Source organism: Populus nigra, chromosome 5, assembly GCF_951802175.1.
Source record: "Populus nigra chromosome 5, ddPopNigr1.1, whole genome shotgun sequence".
In the NCBI taxonomy this organism is placed as follows: domain Eukaryota; kingdom Viridiplantae; phylum Streptophyta; class Magnoliopsida; order Malpighiales; family Salicaceae; genus Populus; species Populus nigra.
The window spans coordinates 8748711-8762063 of record NC_084856.1 but is presented as its reverse complement, the minus strand read 5'-3'; the positions used below and the strand labels follow the sequence as shown (position 1 = coordinate 8762063).

At 35.5% G+C, this 13353-nt stretch overlaps 2 protein-coding genes across 2 annotated transcripts; one reads left to right on the top strand and one right to left on the bottom strand.

Annotated features, from left to right (window-relative positions):
• Positions 1 to 659: 659 nt before the first annotated feature.
• On the top strand, positions 660 to 3164 carry LOC133695255 (small ribosomal subunit protein eS6). The gene is made up of 6 exons (XM_062117163.1): positions 660 to 784; positions 902 to 966; positions 1875 to 1932; positions 2014 to 2122; positions 2265 to 2537; positions 2674 to 3164. The coding sequence occupies exons 1-6, from the start codon at positions 779 to 781 to the stop codon at positions 2910 to 2912; spliced, it is 750 nt and encodes a 249-aa protein (XP_061973147.1). The 5' UTR covers positions 660 to 778; the 3' UTR covers positions 2913 to 3164.
• A 4887-nt stretch (positions 3165 to 8051) lies between these two features.
• On the bottom strand, positions 8052 to 12693 carry LOC133693751 (phospho-2-dehydro-3-deoxyheptonate aldolase 1, chloroplastic-like). Its single transcript, XM_062115037.1, has 5 exons — positions 12059 to 12693; positions 11634 to 11911; positions 10540 to 10816; positions 9580 to 9825; positions 8052 to 8523 (listed from the first exon to the last, which is right to left on the bottom strand). The coding sequence occupies exons 1-5, from the start codon at positions 12584 to 12586 to the stop codon at positions 8257 to 8259; spliced, it is 1596 nt and encodes a 531-aa protein (XP_061971021.1). The 5' UTR covers positions 12587 to 12693; the 3' UTR covers positions 8052 to 8256.
• Between the last annotated feature and the right edge of the window lie 660 nt (positions 12694 to 13353).

The following is a 13353-nucleotide window of genomic DNA, read 5'->3' as shown; positions in this document are numbered from 1 at the left end:
ATATAATGGGGTTGGTAATAATAATTATGAAAACACTATTAATATAAAATTATTATTATTATTTTTATTGTTAGAAGCGATTATGATAGTGTTTTGATTATGATAAATAGTGAGTGGAGAAAGAAGAGAGAGATGGAGATTTTTGTAGAAGAAAAACAACGTAAGCGTTGTATAATTGTAATTAAATAAAAAATAAATTATCATTTTTATATATAAAAAGCCATTAAAATGGGAAAAAAAAGAAGAAATGCCTTTTCTATCTCTTTTAACGCATGTAAAATTTTTAAAAATATTTTTTTAGATTTTCCAACTTCAACTTCAATGTTTGTCTTGGAAAAAAATGAAATAAAACTCTATTCCTTTTTCCAATTTATAAAAAATATATTATCTGAACACAATTTTTTTTAAATAAAAAGAAGTAATACTCGAACATGCCCGAATTTCCTCATGTTTTTATTTATTTATTTAAAGAAAGCTTATTTTTTGTATAGCATCAAAAGAAGAAAAAAAATACTTCTGAAAAACAATGGGTCTAGAACGAAAACCAAATAGTGATCGAACGGTCCAAAAAACATATTGTAAACCACGTGTACGGTAGATAATGTAAACCGCATAAATACACAATAGGCAAACACACATAATAAAAAAAATCCAGGAATGAGATAAATAAAAAGCCTAGTCACACGTTAAAACCCTAAGCAGAAGAGAAGGCGCAGTCTCTCTTTGTTTTTAGTCATCTCATCTTGGGCACAGCCGCTTCTGCTTCTATCTCCCCATTATGAAGGTTTTCTTTTTTGGCCAATCTTTTTGACTCCCAATCACACAAAACAAAGTTTTCGTTTAATAAATATGATTTCGTGATTCTCTTGGTCTCATTGAGTTCTCTGCTTGTGTTTCGCAGTTCAACATCGCAAATCCCACTACGGGATGCCAGAAAAAGCTCGAAATCGACGATGACCAGAAGCTGTAAGTTCCCCCGCCCCTTTTTTTTCTGTCAAAGTGTCTTTGCATTTGTGGGTTTCGTTTAGTTAATCAGTTCTTTTTTCTAGTCAAACTATTTGCTTTTTTAGATTAATGGGATAGATGCTCGTGAACTGGGACAAAGATGCATTATTTGGGCTGTTAATATAGTTTCTGCTTTTGAGCTTTATGATTTTTTCTGAATTTTGCAAAATGTTAAGACACAAGTCTAGCACGCCCTTATTTGTGTGAAAATGTTGTTTTAGCTAATATGTTGAAATGTGATGATGCTAGAGCTTTCTTTAGATTTTTTGTATATCTTTTCTGGATTCTGTGTTGGTATTCATGTGCTTTGTTTTGGAACCTGAACATCTACTGCATCCATTGTTTAGCATTAGATTCATCATCTGTTTAAACCCCAGTTAGTTTCGATAGTCAAAATGTAATAAAGTGCAACCGAAGTCCTGCAATAGGAGAATTGAAATCAGAATGAGTAAGAAAATAAATCATGATCTGATATAAAAAGGCTCTCACAATTTCTTTATGTCATACAAAAATTCTTCTTTTCAAGAACTTGATGTTGAAAAATATCCATTTGCATGAGTTTAGTGTCGAACTGAAATTTGCATGAGTGTACTGTTGAACTTCTGAAGTGAGCAAAGTGTCCATATTATTATACCTTTTCTTGTTCGAGTGACAGTCTTCCCTTGAGTAAGAAACATTAGCAACCTATATAGTGCGCTATTCTGTATCATTCAACTAGTCTAACATGATTACTGTAAATGTGTTTAGCAGTAACCATTCTTTGATAGTAGTCAACGGCAAGATCAGATTACTATGTTTGTGTGTTTAGTGATTGCCATTTGCAATTCTAATTCTGATTTTCTATCAATTTTTAAATCTTGCCTCTGTAGACGGGCATTTTTTGACAAGAGGATCTCACAGGAAGTCAGCGGAGATGCTCTTGGAGAGGTATGCACATTCTGGTTTTCCATACAGTGAATGTTTATATTAGTTGCATGTTTCCCACCAATTATCCTCTGGGTTTGATAGGAATTCAAGGGCTATGTTTTCAAAATCATGGGAGGCTGTGACAAGCAAGGATTTCCCATGAAGCAGGGAGTGCTAACCCCTGGTCGTGTCCGTCTCTTGCTTCACCGAGGTTGGTGACTACTTAAATGCTAGACCATGTTATGCTCTCTAAATTGCTAAACATTCTTGGTAAATTTTGTCTGCGAAAACCTTATAGCGTACTCCTGTTTGCCTGACTAATGTTAAGTTGCATTTCTGTTTTGCCTCCATAGGAACCCCCTGCTTCCGTGGATATGGAAGGCGCAATGGAGAACGCAGGAGGAAGTCTGTGCGCGGGTGTATTGTCAGTCAAGACCTTTCTGTTTTGAACTTGGTAATTGTGAAGAAGGGTGAGAATGATCTTCCGGGACTCACTGACACAGAGAAACCAAGGATGAGAGGTCCAAAGAGAGCATCAAAGATCCGCAAGCTTTTTAATCTCTCAAAGGAGGATGATGTTCGCAAGTATGTCAATACTTACCGGAGATCATTCACAACCAAATCTGGTATGACTTGCCATTCTTATAAATGCATGTTTAATTTTTTTGTAGAAGATCAGGAGGGATGCAAGCAGCTTCTTGGGACTTGTTTGCCTTAAGCTTGTTAATGTAATTAATATCTCGTGGTTCCTGTTTGTTGCAGGAAAGAAGGTCAGTAAGGCTCCCAAAATTCAGAGGTTGGTGACTCCTTTGACTTTGCAAAGGAAGCGAGCAAGGATTTCAGATAAAAAGAAGAGAATTGCCAAGGCCAAGTCCGAGGCTGCTGAGTATCAGAAACTTCTTGCCACAAGATTGAAGGAGCAGAGAGATCGTCGCAGTGAGAGCTTAGCCAAGAAAAGGTCCAGACTTTCCATTGCTTCTAAGCCATCCATTGTTGCTTAGATCTACAAATCTCTCTAGTTGGGTTTTGGTAGCAAGAGGAATGGTGTCAGTTTTATTTTTTAAATTTGAGTTGTCATATTTTGAGGTGTTACATGAATCTTTCTGGAAGTGCTTTGACACTAGGTTCATTGGATTTGCCATGATATTATGACTCTCTGCTACAATCATTTGGAATATTTTCAAGTCTTGGTATGATTAGTTAAGCTATTCCTAATACACTACTTAATGCGAGCCTTTTTTGTTCCTTTTCAAGTATTTTTGTCAGCGAAGTTAAATGTGTACTTTTGGGTCTTGATTTTAATATTCGAGCGCAGCGTAGTTAAGCTAGAGCCATTGTACCAGCACTAGCTTCTTGCTTGGAGGATTCGTGGAGTTTTGAACGGTAAGAGACTCTCAGGTCTCAGCAAAAAGATGGTCGCTAAATTAGCTGATAACTTCCTGACATCAGAATTAAGTCTTGAATTACTGGCTATTTCAGCAATTAAATCCTCAACTTCCACGAAATCAGGGTCAAGAAACTCTGCTGCCAATGAATCGAGGACAAATTCTATAATATGCCAGAAGGGGCATTGCACTTCTTTTTTCCGGTTCACTGAATTTTGAAAAGCACTCTATGTTATGCAGTATGGTTACTGGAACCAGTAATTTTAAAGCTGAATCAATCTATAATGGCGGCAATCGTATAACTGATTTTGGTGACCGTAAATTGCATGGTACAAGGAATTTTTTTTTTTTAATATAGAATGCAGTTAAACTTTTGCAAAAAATAAAATAAAAAATGCACTGAATTTTCCTTAATAAATGAATAAAGTCCATGACTGATACATGCATGTATAAATTTGTGATTGATTTCGTTTTCCATTGGAATATGCATGCAGATTTATTTCAATAATGCTAAAAATATGATATTTCAGCAAGCTACAACTTGAATTGTTAGTCGTCACACGAAATCCTGTGGATTTGATGCCAACCTCAGTATGCACAGCTGCGACTCTTAAATACATGAGGAAGGTAGAGGCCCTTCAAGACACACTTTTATAATACTTCAGTTCACCCCACACCGCAAGCTCAACTTCTTCCCATGGGTTCGCCATTCTGAGTTCCTTCCCAACACTGAAAATAGCCCCAAGATATTCTCTTCATAAGTCACTAGAGTTTATTGTTGGGCTTGGTCCTTCCTCTTTTAAGCCATAACTCATGTAAATTAAGGAAAACAGGGACAAAGACTTCAATCTTTTTAGGTAATATAGGTGATAAGGTATAAAACGTCAATTTTAGCTTTTTTTCATGTTGGTGACCGACATATACAAAGAGAAAAAAAAAGAAGCAATTGATTTACTGATGGATTGAACTGAAATTTTGATAGAAGATTCTGAACATATAACTCTTTTTCATGTATGGTTTGATTGAAAATTAGATGTGTCTATATTTATATGTTCTTCATAGAAGCGTGACTATTAGTTTTGTGAAATCCTTCTCAAGTCTCTCTTTAATATTGATGTATTCCAAAAATATGTTGTTCTTAATAATTTATGTTATAGCCCTCAGTTTTAACTAAGGAAGAACACTTGTGTACCTATTATTATTATTGATAGTAGAAGTCTTTTTTATGGACTATAATCTCATGGTTTTTTTTTTCATATTAGGGTTTTCCACATAAAAAACTTTAGTATTGATTTATTATGATCATTCGCTTAGTTTGTTTGACCCTATTTTTAATTGCATAAAAAGGAAAAAGAATTGGGACTGTGAATTTGGTTATATTGGTATCTTTTTTCAATAAAATGGTATCAGAGTTTGGTTGTGCAGATTGATTTTCTTGTATAGTTAAAATGAAAAAAAAAAGATTTGGGTATGATAAAACTCACTTCCTTTAATTATTTCTTATTGAAAGACATTAATGAAGAATCACCTTTATTGCAATGATTTAGATTTGCTGTTGGAGTGCAAAAGAAAGAAGCTTGCTGGTATGGAAGAGGCAAAATGAAATGCACTTAATAGAAAAATGATTGCTAATGTTAAAAAAAGATGTATCTTCTAAGATTATCAATCATATTTCTATGGAACATGACTATTACAAAGTTTGGAAGATATTAGAAGAAACTTTTGCTAAAGAGAGTGCACAAAACAAGACGTTTGCGATTAGAGATCTTATGAATTTGAAGTAAAAGGATGGTTAAGATGCTTCAGTGCACGTAAATGACTTCCAAGGGTTTCTAAATAAGTTATTGTTGATGAATCTCGAGCTAACCAATGAGATACAAGTATTAATTCTATTGAGTTAATTGTTAAATAATTGAAAGACTTTGGTGGTGTCACCTAATAAATGGACAAGCACTTATGAGTCTTATGTACTTGTTATAGAAAACTATAGGAGAAACCAAAATAAACTTTCTAGCATGAAGTGAGATAGAGAGTCTAGTGATAGAAAAAGCAAATTGAAGCCTGAAGGGGAGATATTAGTCAAAGAAGGGATTTAAGTGTTATTATTATGACAAGTTTAGACATATTCAAAAAGATTGTAAAATGTACAAATTCTTTTATGGTAGAGCATGATTATCGTAGATACCACTTTTGATAATTATATGTTTATAAAAAGATTTTCTAATGGTAACTTGATTATTCTCTTGCAATTAATGGATGTTGTGTTGATCGTTAGTTATAAAGCTAAGAAGATCCAAAGTTTAAAGGGAGAGTTAATCAAGTCTTTTATAACGAAAGACTTGGGAGTGACAAAATAGATTCTTAACATGAAGATTACTTATGACAGAAAAAATGAGAAAATTTGGTTATCTCAAGAGAGATATTCAATATGAGCAAGTTAGAATCTATTTGTTCTCCATTTACAAGACACTTAAAGCTAAGTTTTAAACAATGTCTTTTACATGATTAAGAGAGAAAAAAGAAGGTTACTTATGCATCCACAGTTGGTAGCTTAATTTATGTCGTAGTTTGCAGAAGGCCAAATATAGATCATATTGTTGGTGTGGTTAGTCTGTTGCTCTTTAATCCTGGTAAAGAACACTAGTCTACAGTGAAATGAATACTCATATACCTCAAAGATACTTTTAGTTTTAGTTTATGTTTTAGAAATGGTAAACTTGTGTTAGATTGATACAAAGATGCATATATGATTGGTGATGTTGATTCTATAAAGTCCACATCTGGATACTTAACGACCTTTGCAGGGGGTGGTTTTATGACAATCAAGATTGCAAAAATGTATTGCATTATCTACTATAAAAACTGAATACATTGCTCTTATTGAAATTGGAGAAAATTGGTATGGATGAAGAAGTTCTTAAATGAGTTTGGCCTAGAGAGCTTTTTATTGCATTGCAACAATCAGAATGCAATCCATATCAGTAAGTATCATATTTTTCATTCTTAATCAAAACACATTAAGATTAGATGCCAATGGATTTAAAATATCATGGAGATGAAGTCTTTTGTTGTTGAGAAAATCCATATTAATGACAATGTGTCATGTATGATGACCAAGTCTTTATCAAGAGAGAAGTTTGAGTTCTATAGAAGACAAACAGACTTGGTAAAGCCCTTTACATGAGTCGGAAGGGGAAAAATGATTAGGTTTGGTCCCTCATTTCTTAGGCTATGACCCATAAAACTAAGAGAAAAAAAAAAGACGCACTTGAGGCTCTAGCTCAGTGGTCAATCGTGTGACTTGTTCCGCCCCCGTCCCGAGTTCGATCCTCTATGTGCATGCCTGTCACCCCCACGGTGCCTTACCTGCTCATTGGACTTGCAGGATGTTCAGTGGGCCGTGAGGAATAGTCGTGGTGCACGCAAGCTGGCCCGGACACCCCACGATAATCAAAAAAAAAAAGAAAAGAAAAAAAAGACAGACTTAAATCCTCTTAGGTTATATAGGCAAATAGATATAAAAAGCTAATTTTGGCTTATTTTGAAGTTGGTGGTTGATATATACAAAAAGAAAATAAGAGAAAAAAACAACTTCAATAACCTCTATTTAAACTTTGTTAAGAAGTTTATTCACCATTAAATTGAGCTAAGTTTTTTGTACAAGATTTTGGACACATAACTATTCATTATGTACGATTAGATTGAAGTGTCGCGGTGTCTAAATTGGTTTGTTCTTCACAGGTTTGTGAGATTCTTCTCAATTCTTTCTTTTTAATGTTGATGTATTTTAATAATATATTATTATTAGTCGTTATTTTTAACTAAGTAATAACACATGTTTATCTATTATCTATTATTATTATTATTATTATTATTGATAATCGATCCCATGGTTTTTTCTCACATTGGAGTTTTTCATGTGTTAATTTATTATGATTGTTTATTTAGTTTGTTGATTGATTTATCTTTTTTTTTTAGTTTAATGTGGATGTTCGGGTCAGCTTGCGTGCACCTCGATTAATCCCACGAGCTCTGAAGTTAACGACCATGTAAGTCTCTAGTGGCCATCATATGAGCAACCATATGGCTCGAACCTGAGACTATAGAGAAAGCAAACCTCTTGGTCTCAAGCTCTTACCACTAGAGCACTATCTAGATAATTATTTTTTTAAATGCACAAAGCGAGCGAAAAATTGATACTTTATATATTGTAAATTTTATTATATCAGTGCCTTTTCTCAACAGGAATTTTACATGTTGTGGGACCCATGTCAACCTAAAAGAGAGAAACAGGGAAACAAGAAAGTAATTTATAATTATGAGAGCCAATGGAAAAGAAAAGAAGAAGAAAAGGACTTCTTCCTATGAAACTAAAACATATTTTTATCAAAAGAAAGTTGGCTTAACAACCGGCAAATTTTCAATACGTGAGAGACAAAGGAGTGGCAAATTCATCGACAACAGTGTGCCTAAGGTCCAGTAACAATAATAAAATCTAAAAGCATTCTTTTAAAAAGATTATTAAAAAGAATAACACAAATTTTAAGAAGAAGGGAGGATCAAGAAAAATCATTCCAGTAACAATAATAAAATCTAAAAGCATTCTTTTAAAAAGATTATTAAAAAGAATAACACAAATTTTAAGAAGGGAGGATCAAGAAAAATCATTGGATATGATGGTATTGTACGTTAATAAATCAAAGAAAAGAAAAGAACAGCAACAATCTGTTTTCCCATGTAAATCACAAATGGTCGTTTTGAATTGCAGTCTTAACCTTGTCTTTATTTCCTTGTTCTTCAAAGTCTCAAACATCATTGTCTTCCGGTATTCACACACGTGATTATACAGCACAACATATGAAACTCAAAATTATCATCTTACATAATACAGCTACTAATAACTTGGTAAAAATAAGGAAATTATATATATATATGGCTGTCTGTGCCTTTTGCAGCCATTCTACAGCAATGCTGGTGCGACAGAGGATTGTGATCCAAGCCTCCTCCTTCTAAGGCGCTCTGCAATGATGAATGCAAGCTCTAGAGATTGTGAAGCGTTGAGCCTGGGATCACAGTGGGTATGGTAGCGTGAACTCAAATCATCAAATGTCACAGTCCGTGATCCACCAATGCACTCTGTCACATTCTGGCCAGTCATCTCTAGATGAACTCCTCCTGGGTGGCTTCCTTCTTGCTCATGCACATCAAAGAAGGCTCTCACCTCCGCCTGCCCAATTAACGATGTAACAACATCAGTCAGGGATATGCATAATGAAAACGATGCCATCATGCTGTAAACCTCTGTTTTAAAATGATAAAAACAGGCTTATCTGATAATAATGGAGAAGGGCATCATTTGCACCGAATTTCTTTTTCTGAAAAAGATTTCCTAACAATAGCATAAACAACAATCTTACAACCACCCCCCCTCTCAGAATGACCCATCACATGGGTCCGGGAATTCATCCCACTGGTATATAGAGCACAGAGGAAAACAACATCCAATGAACATGAGAATTTTTTATTGCAAAATAGAATTCGAAGTCAACTTGCAGATAAACATCTACTCACCTACCCACCAAAGCCATATAGTTACCTACTCCAGGGATATGATCCAACTAATCTACATGAAAGCCTCATAGGAGAAGTCACTATCTCACCTACCAACTCAGCTCAACTAAGACTCAGGCATAAACTAGTTAAGACTGGTTACACGAATCCTTTTCCTCTACTGTATTATGTATAGTACACTATCCCACCTGCCACTCCTGATTTTGATTGCCTTCATGTTTATTAATTCTAGGAAATCAAGTAGGCTCTTATTCAAAGCCACCGAATGCCCCCCACCATTTTCAACTTTGGAACTAGTTGCTCAGCCTCATGAATGAGCCAAAATTGATTGCACTACTTGAAAGATAATTCAATTGCAAGAAATGATTGGTATGCATGACCCATTTTACAAGGATAAGATCCCAAATGGTTTCATATAAGCTCATTTTGTTGGATGCATATTAGGGAAATAAAATTTCTTTTTCTAATTAGTTCTAGTAACAGGGGCCAAAGCTAATATCTTGTCTGGTTCCTTTATTTCTCCACTTGTTTTCCTCCCTCTTAATTTGATTTTTGTATAATTCCTTGTGCTAAAGTATGTGATTTCCTTAAAATACCTAAAAGCCCTTACTTAATATCACAATTTAAACTCCTAAACATTCTTTTGCCGTCTCATTCGAAATCCACAAATAATGCTAATCAATTAATTCAAGCGAAGATATAAGCATCATACCCTGATGGAATCAAATGGGCGAGTTTTCAGACCGCATGGAGCCTTTATGGTGTTTCCATGCATAGGATCACTGACCCATGTGACAATTTGCCCAGCCCTGCGAACAGCCCTGATTAGATGGGGAAGCTTCACTCTCATGTTCTCAGCTCCCATTCTAGTAATAATTGTTATTCTGCCTGGTTTATTCTGGGGGTTGAAAATCTCTATGAGCTTAACTAGCTCATTTGGATTCATCTTATCACTGACCTGCAGCACAGAAGCTAGATTGCATAAAAAGTCGGAAGCACCAAATTACAAAATGAAAACTGAAAAATAAGAACAGTGATATTAAGGATCCATTCAGATTCAGTTTGTTGCCAAGTTAAATTTGGATAAGAAATGCGTAAAAAGAAGAAACAGAATTCCATAAGCATAATCACAAGAACACCAGCTTAGGTCAACATCTTAAGAATATGTGTTGATTACTTAATTTAAGGAATCTTGACAACGTTATATGGTCAGGAAAAAAAAAAAAAAAAGAAGCCAGAAACAAGGGCAGACAAAATTCCCTCAGTGGGGTAAATTCAATCCACGCAAAAGAATATGTAGGCTAAGATTGAAGTCCTTGTGGGCATTTTTACTCTATAGACCGCAATAAATTAACATCTCAAGTGAAAAAGACCTTTGTTTACTTGTAGTATTATATTCGGAGCTATTTTCTTTGACTTGTACTTCAAAATCCTGAACTATTCTAATAGTTTTGTTCAAGTAATTTAGTATTTAAAAGCATTTTGATGAGGGAAGAACTAAAAAAGCTCCTACCCATGTCATTCCTAACCAAACTATTATACATACTATTTATTTTAAAATATCTGTCTTGTGAGTTTTTTGAAAAAAAAAAAACCTGATATTTCTAGCAGCCAAAAATGAATTACTGATATATGAACTGGCTGGCTAGATTAAAAAAAGAAAGAAAGTTACCTTAATTCCTAGGGGATTTGCAACTCCTCTCAAGAACTCGACATGAGCACCATCTAGCTGCCTGGTACGCTCACCAACCCAGAGAAAATGGGCTGAGCAGTCATAGTAAAGACCCGAAGTTGAATCCAGCCTAGTAAGTGATTGCTCATATGGCAATAGCAAGCACTCATGGGATGTCCAGAACTCAGTAGTTGTCATGATAGGATGATCAACAGTGAGACCAGCTGCAGCCATGAATCCAAGGGCCTCATCGACCCGGTGGGCAAGTTCCCGGTACCTATCATATGAAGACAATTATACATATACATATTATAGAAGCAAAATCTGACCCAATTAAGATATGAAATTAGCAATGAACTGAAATCATTTCCATCCAAGATAAACATGTTTTAGAAGGAAGATCTAGCCCAATAACAGTACGAGTATAGAAATGAACTGAACCCATTTCCATCCAAGATTCTAATAAATATTCTTAAGAGAACCCATCAAAACTAAAACAAAGTGAAGTAGAAATTGCAGCACCAAAAAAAGGAAGGCGACTCTTTTAAACAACAAGTTTAAAGTGATATTAATGGCATCGCATGAAGGAGGGCATAAAGCCCATCATAACTCCATATAGCAGCAAAACCATTAAAATCAGAGCATATTGGTGAGCACGTGGAGAGGATCTTAGAATCTAAATTCTCAAAGGCCAATCATAGGAGAAAAGTAAAAAAAAAACTACTTCGGTTGCCTTGTGCGGATAATTCAGGCATGGATAATTGTGATCGTGAAACTTGCCAATGATGCTCTGATCAAATGAATACACATGGAGTAAATATCACTATCTAGTGCATGCCCGCCAAAGGTAGTTGAGGACCGACCCGACTGGTTGCTCGGTTACAAAGAAAAAGAAAGTGCAGACACTATTTCATCAAACTCTAAAAAGTCAGCAAACAAAAATAACCAAAAATAAATTGATTCAGCTTTTTACTGGTCCCTATATGAAAACTCTCTCTAAAAAGCATCAAAACCATTTGCATAAAAAAACCAATCCAAGAACCAGATAAACGGAATATCTTCATAAAATAAGATTCCAAAATTAAACTATTTACCTGTCTCCTTGCTCACTGTGCTCGGTGAAATCCAAATTCCACTGAGTAACCCTTTGCATAGCTGCATAACCACCAGTAGCAAAAGCCCTAAGTAGATTCAAAGTAGCTGCTGATTGACAGTAAGCCCTGATCATCCTCTGAGGGTCAGGTATCCTCGACTTCTCATCAAAAGCATCTCCATTCACATTGTCCCCTCTGTAACTTGGCAGTTTCACTCCATCTTTTTCCTCAAATGGATCCGATCTCGGCTTCGCAAACTGCCCTGCCAACCTCCCCACCTATAAAACAGCATCCACGCATTTATCCCAATTTAGTAAAAACCAATAATTCTCTTCAATATGAAAAAAAAATAAAATTAATAACCCTTCTCATGTAATTCTACACTGAAATACTAACAATTCAATTAGGAAGGGGAAAAAAAAAACCTTGATAACAGGCATTTGACCACCGAACATCAAAACAACACCCATTTGAAGAAGAATCCTGAAAGTGTCCCTGATATTATTAGCATTGAACTCTTTAAAACTCTCAGCACAATCACCTCCTTGCAACAAAAACGCATTGCCCATAGCAGCCTCAGCAAGCTTCTCCTCTAAACTCCTGGCCTCACCAGCGAAAACAATTGGTGGGAACGCATCGAGAGTTTTGAGAACCGAATCAAAATCTTCTTTGTTAGGATATTCAGGGAGTTGCAAGGCCTTCTTTGATTTCCAGCTTTCAACTGTCCATTTTCCAGCACCCACATTGACTGTTGGTGCAACGGTTGTTGATTTAGTGGATGTTGCTGCAGGTGTTTTAATGGGTGGTGGTGATTTGGAAGGATCGGCAGAGTGGACAGCGGAGATGTGGAGGGTGGACCTGGAAGGTTTAGTGGTGAAGAAACAAGGCTGATGGGGTTTGTTGGAGGGGATCAAGGATTTGGAAGGGATTATGGAACTGCTAGTTAGAGACATTGTGTCTTGCTGATTTTGTGAATGGGAGAGGGAGAGGGTACCTGCAGTGGAGATAGAGAAACAAAGGAGGTTTTTATAGGACGTTTGGTTTGGTGCAAGAGAGGAGAGGCCCGGGAGAAGGTGGTGGAGTCTGGTAAGAGACATGGTGGTGGTTGTTAAGGGTGTTTTGGGGAATATAGAGGGTATTCTGGGTGTATTTTCGGGAATTCGGGATAGATGTTGGGAGGAAAGTCAATTTGTTTAGTTTTTTTTTATTATTATTATTAGGAGCACGAATTCTTCACCTACTTTATTAGAGGCAGCCGGCTGGTTTCATCGCTCTTTCCATACAAAAAAAAAAAAAAAGTATGTGGTATATTTTTTTTAATAATAGTTTGGTATCTTTCAATATTTAATTATTTTCAATATCAATAAATAAATCAGATACTTCATTATTTGAATTTACTAAGCAAATAAAAAGATTTACTATAACCGACCCTTCATTATTTTCAATATCTTTTAATGCTTCAAAATCAAACATTAAAAGCTTCTTTCCTTGCGCAGTCATTGTTTGGGAAGTTAGGAGAGCATGGTATTTATGGCGGGAATAGCCGAGCCGAGCCGATCCGTAGAACATCACCTCACCTACCATTGTCAAGATGATCATAGTAAAAGCGACAAATTGCTAAAGGGATATCTAGTTGCAATTACAAGCAGACCCTTTATGATTGGCAAAAACTACCCTTCGTAATCTGTGGGCTGCCAAAGAGATATTTCCCAGTCACCTC

Coding starts and splice junctions, on each gene's coding strand:
- LOC133695255 (XM_062117163.1), top strand. Junction 2,123..2,264: donor CCGTCTCTTGCTTCACCGAG/GTTGGTGACTAC, acceptor TTGCCTCCATAG/GAACCCCCTGCTTCCGTGGA. Junction 2,538..2,673: donor ATCATTCACAACCAAATCTG/GTATGACTTGCC, acceptor TGTTTGTTGCAG/GAAAGAAGGTCAGTAAGGCT.
- LOC133693751 (XM_062115037.1), bottom strand. CDS start 12,586: ATGTCTCTAACTAGCAGTTCCATAATCCCTTCCAAATCCTTGATCCCC. Junction 10,817..11,633: donor CACAGTGAGCAAGGAGACAG/GTAAATAGTTTA, acceptor TTCATATGATAG/GTACCGGGAACTTGCCCACC. Junction 8,524..9,579: donor GCCCATTTGATTCCATCAGG/GTATGATGCTTA, acceptor TTAATTGGGCAG/GCGGAGGTGAGAGCCTTCTT.